We start from the raw sequence: 5,547 nt of genomic DNA on the forward strand, positions 1-5,547 counted from the left end.
TATGTTGATTGCCACAGATGGTGATTATAATGATGCAGAGCTGGATGGCCAGGAGTAGATTTAGTATAAGAACTTAGAGATGAATAAGTGTCTTTTACACAAAGATTAAGTTTCTTTTATGTCATTTCAATAACTAGTCTTGTTTAAGACTAATTCATGTTTTGCTTTATTCAACTTCAAGTTTCAAGACTACTTATATCTTTTCAATTAAGTTTCTTTCAATAAATGAAGTCTTTCAGAGTAATGAGTCTCTTTACCGGGCATTTTATCATGTTTGTTAGTAACGTCTCTATCCTACGGGAACAGGGTGTTACATCATGCAACCCAAAGCCAATAGGCAAAAAGCATGCGATAGATTTCTTGTTCCTTTCCATGTCTCATTTCCTACATGCTTCTAAGAAATAAGGGAACTTCCAATGATTTTGAACAGTTTATGTTGTCAAAGGCAAATCTAGAGCATGAGAATTGTATCCTGGGGATGACAATGAAACAATGTTTTTCATCCCTTTTCTACCTCTGGAAGAGAAGAATCCAAAAGTACGACTGAAAAAAGATTATACTCAAAGAACAAAAGAAAAGCACGTTTCGGTATTGCATCCAAACTATCTCATCCCATATAATCATTACAACTTTTTTAAATTCTCACACAAAATATAATAAACAATTCAACTTTTTCAAATTCTAAAACAAAACTAATATTAAAAAATTATATTATAACAATATTTTTATTTAACTTTCAACAAAACATCTCATCTCATCTAAACTGTGTAAACAAACAAGGCCAAATTCAAAACGATGGCAGTTGCAAAATGCTAAAAAGTTTCATAAAATATAACCTACATGACTTGGAGGTCTGCAAGGCGTTAATCATCTTTCAAACCTGTAAGTGAGGGATGCACACGTTACTTCTTTGTTTCAGTTTCCTTGATCAACAAACGTAAGAAACATGAAAGTCCAAAGAGAGATGAAATCACAAGTACAAAAAAATATGCACTATCATATAAAATCTTCTAAACCAGCAGTATCTTTGAACTGCATAGACACACTGTATTCAATGCGTTACAAGCATGGGAACCATATTACAAAGGCAATATAATTTAAGCATTTATTCATGAAAAACAAAAATGAAACAAAATTACGCAAAACAACTAAGTGGATAAAAAAAAAAAAAAAAAAAAGAACTGTGTAAGATTCATGCATCCGAACCCATAATTGATGAATATACAAGGTGGCGCTCGGGAAGGTTTATGTAAAACTGGTGAGTCCTGATTAAAAAACAGACATTATCTTTTAACCGGAACAATAATGATACTATGGGGCCCAGTTGGGACCTACTTTGCTAAAAGGATAATTGAGAGTGTCATTTATTTTTGGTCATTAAGTCAGTTTTATACTGTACAACGAGTTTAGTATTTCTTCAGTCTGAAAACAATTATTTTGACTAAAGGACTCCTACCTTCCTAATTCAATTGTCAGGCATAGTTTTACTCACACTCCAAGCAAAATTACAATGGAGTGAAAGATAAGAGCTGCCAAACAAACAACTTTAAGATGTTAAATCTTCAAATCACTTTACTGCTCAAATATGTCATCTAAGTGAGGCATAGTTTCAAAACTCATTAATGAAGATCCTGAAGTTTGCAAAATAAGGGCACAACTACCTAGTTTTGTTTCCTTCTCTTGGCTCATTCAAAACTATTATGGTGAATTATGATCCTATAAATACTAGTGAAAACATTTCCAACTAGCTTCCAGAAATTCAAATTGTTTGATATAATCAACAAATGCAAGCAAGCAACTTTTTTTTTTTTTTTTTATATTGGCACCAAGTGTCTGAGAACAAAGTGCATACTAATCCTAAGGTGCACAAGCCCTCAGCAAAGAGTTTTCCACAAGTACACATTGAGTAATTCAAGAGGAAGTTCCCCCGGTCCAACGGCCCATAGAAATTGTTCGCACCCAAGAGAATTTGAACCTTAGACCTGGAATGAGCATACCACCAAGACCAGGGCCTTTACCACTTAAGCAACCCCTAGGGGTTAAAGCAAATTAGCACAACAAAGATGCATATATCACATAAATAGTATGCAGCATTATAGAAAAGAAAAACTTCGAAAAGAGTGGAAGATAAACAGCGCCCCCCCCCCAAAAAAAAAACCAACAAAAAAGATATAAGAATCGTATAAGGATTCAAATAAAACCAAAATAGAGGCAATAGCTCCAGTTACAAAAGTTCTTTTTTTTGTTTTTTTTAATATGATGGGGAACCACCCCACGGCAGAGCCCTTAGGACTCACCCATGGAACTTAAATCCCCGGGAAGATTAGCACAGTAACCCACCGCCATAGCCTCCCACTTAAATCCCAATTTGATCCCAGGGAGAATTGAACCTGTGACATGGGGCTCATGCACACAAATTCACCCTTATCACTTGGGCTACCCACAGGTGGGTCAGTTACAGAAGAAATTATCATCAATAATTTTCACAACTACTAACAAGGCCAGAGGCATTTTTTTTGCTTACCTTTCCGATGGTCAAAGAAGTGATGGCCAAACGTTCCTAAACTTCCCAGTAGAGAACTATTCGGGACGGGCATCACACTCTTCCATCCAAATAAGTCGACCTCTTTGTCTGAAAAACGTTTCTTCTTAAAGCTTGACAATCTTCTACAGGCTTCTGTTTGTAAACCAGAGATGTGAGGTGCAATATTATTCCAGCCATCTCCTGCAATATGTTTGATGGAAAGAAGGCCACTTGAATGGGCTAACGCTGATGCACCACTTGTTGTAGCCATGATAGCTGGAAAAAGCATGCAGCCATCAAGCTTTGGCATTCAAGACTAATCCTTAACTGAGACAGACACATACAAACATACAAATCAACGCGTACATGCATAATTATATGAATCAATTCATTTTAGTATTGAAGAATTTGGGTTTACTAAAATGCATAAAAGTAGTGTGAATATATTTTTGCAGCGCAACTAATACAAAATGTAGCATGTGAAATGGCTTGATTTCCAACAAATAGTATACCATTGTAAGGAACTTCAAAGAGGTGATTTGCAGGTAGACCGATTCCAAAACCAGCCAGAGTGATGCCCACATTGAATCCAACACCACAGCCAGCTCCAACATAACCAACTACCTCAGGGCCAAAACCAGGGCCCCATCCAACACCACAACCAATACCTATTCCCATGCCCCAGAAGGCTCCAAATGTTGGATGTACAGGATTCCATCTTTCACATCTCCTGAACACACCTTTTATAATCATTTTACCTGAGAGTGAAGATGACAGACACAAATGATTAAAAAAATTATTGAAAGAAAAAAAACTTTTATTTGACAATGCACCTCAAACATGACATTAGTGGAAGCCATTTCTACACCATTACTCAATCATCTGAAGTAATTATTTAGTTACTATAAGATATATAGAATTATGTAGAAAAACTACTTATCAAAAAATGTAGAAAAACTAAAGGAGAAAGAAATTGTATGCTCCCCCCTCACATGGAAAAGAAAAATGATGCTGAACTCTTTCTTATACTCTCCTCAATGGAAAAGAACAGAAAATTTTTTGATCGGTAAAACGGATTGAGATGGAAAAGAACAGAAAATCACTCAAAAGCATATTCACGCCTAATGCACATGCTAAATAGAAAAATGGAAGTCTGTATAAGCATCCAGAGCATATCGCAGCAAAAAGTTCCCAGTGGCAGGCTATCTAATAATAAAATACAAACATGCATCATTTCCCAGACTTTCTACGAAGCCTACAACCCCTATAATTGGAAAATATCAAAAAATGGGAGAGAAGAGAGCTTTTGGGTTGGGGGGGGGGGGGGGGGGGGGGGGGAGGGGTGTTATAAGGAAAAACCCCTAAGTTTGATTTCCCTGGTCAAGTTTCCAAGCATCGGAAGGCAATCTATGGGCTTCAGCAGGCCCCTAGAGCTTGGTTCAATAAGCTGATACTGCACTTCTCAGTCTCAGGTTCATTAAGTCTAAGGTTGACTACTCCCTTTTCATCTTTCATAGATCAAGAATTTTCCTTTTTCTTGATTTATGTTGAGGACATTATAGTCACTGGTAAAAGCTTGTTTGCAAAATCACTTAACGTGTTTCATGTTTAAAGCAAACCTTTGCAATGGACCTTAGGCCCCTTAAGTTTTTTCCTAGGCATTCATGTTCATCGATGAAGGAATAATCTCAATACATGTACATCACAGACATACGGGATTGTGCAAAAATGATTGGAGCAAAGCCTCCCAATATCCTATTCCTATAAATACAAAATTGTTACAGTATGATGGTGATCCACTGGAAAATGCTACTGAGTACCGACTCATATATCAACAAGTAGAATAGATTAAAAAAAACTTTAGATCAACAAGTTCAGGAAAGAGAGCAAAATCAAACAGTGCCCTGAAATCATCCTAAAATCTATTGAATGTTAATGCATATATAGCCACATACATAAATACACACAATTTGCATTAGTTTCCGCCCGTCTGCATAAATGTAAACATTTACCGGCTCAGCTTTAAGTCGTTCCTCTCAACAAGAGCCTTACAATCTTCTCTAAGAAGCCGTCATACATATAAAGGCACACGCAGCAACAACGACACCCTCAATCGTTAATCCAATCTGGCAGAGATTAGTTCAAAGTTTACCCTCTAGTATATTCCCGGGCAACTATCTTCCAAAACCATGACCGTGTCCTATACCACCAGAAGTTTAGCGAGCATTCAATTCTCTCTTAACATTCAAGAAAATTAAACTGCGCAAAAAGAAGTTTAATATGCAGCATAAGCTCGAAAATTTTCTATCACATGACATTAATATGCATCTTTTCACCCGAATAGTTATACTCCACCTGTTTTTGAGAAAATTTTAGAAAAAACCCAGATATGAAAAAATATGATCCCCAATTTCCATTTTCTCAACTGGTTTCGACCTCAAAACAAAAACAAAAAAGCCTAAAAATTTCCCATCTCCTTTCGTCACAAGAGAATGCGCTAACGACAAATTGAAACTCATCCAGAGCATATCATAACGGAAAGAAAAACGAAAAACAAAAAATTACAGCACTGTAGAAAAATAAATTGGAATATACTGAAAAAAGAAGTAAAAATTGGACTATTGGGATTACCATCAAATTCTGCTTCGAACCGTATCGGTGTTCTTATTTCCTCCCCTTGTTTTCTTACTACTCCTGAAGCAGATTGAATATCTGGGCCTTCGGCTTTGTTTCTGAGCTTTATATCAATAAAGAAAGACAAGCTACGAATGGCAAATGGATAATGCAATCGTTACTGATGGGTGCCACTGCTATTTTTTTTTTTTTAAATATTTTTAAACATTAAAAATATATCAATATGCTGATGGTAACTTTCTTAATTATTAAAAAATATATATATTAAAATGAAATGGCCTACTTTTCTTCCCTCTGGCGTACACGTGTAGAAGTTGATTAGTGACTAGCCAAAATAAAAGCGAAATAGAAATATTTAGTTCATAAATAAATTTTATAAAATATTGTGA

General features: G+C 35.8%; 1 protein-coding gene across 6 annotated transcripts; it reads right to left on the reverse strand.

The window, feature by feature from the left end:
- Positions 1-563: 563 nt before the first annotated feature.
- On the reverse strand, positions 564-5,313 carry LOC122282999 (cadmium-induced protein AS8). 6 transcript variants are annotated; one of them, XM_043095113.1, is made up of 5 exons: positions 5,156-5,313; positions 4,537-4,724; positions 3,037-3,282; positions 2,525-2,800; positions 564-880 (listed from the first exon to the last, which is right to left on the reverse strand). In XM_043095113.1, exons 3-5 carry the CDS (start codon positions 3,275-3,277, stop codon positions 864-866), a joined length of 534 nt encoding a protein of 177 aa, XP_042951047.1. In that variant the 5' UTR covers positions 3,278-3,282; positions 4,537-4,724; positions 5,156-5,313; the 3' UTR covers positions 564-863. The 6 variants fall into 6 exon arrangements, with proteins under 6 accessions (XP_042951047.1, XP_042951048.1, XP_042951050.1 ...); XM_043095114.1 differs by having other exon boundaries at positions 5,176-5,297; XM_043095116.1 differs by lacking the exon at positions 5,156-5,313 and adding an exon at positions 4,880-5,033.
- Positions 5,314-5,547: the final 234 nt, after the last annotated feature.

The sequence above is a fragment of the Carya illinoinensis genome, chromosome 11 (genome assembly GCF_018687715.1).
Source record: "Carya illinoinensis cultivar Pawnee chromosome 11, C.illinoinensisPawnee_v1, whole genome shotgun sequence".
Classification (NCBI taxonomy): domain Eukaryota; kingdom Viridiplantae; phylum Streptophyta; class Magnoliopsida; order Fagales; family Juglandaceae; genus Carya; species Carya illinoinensis.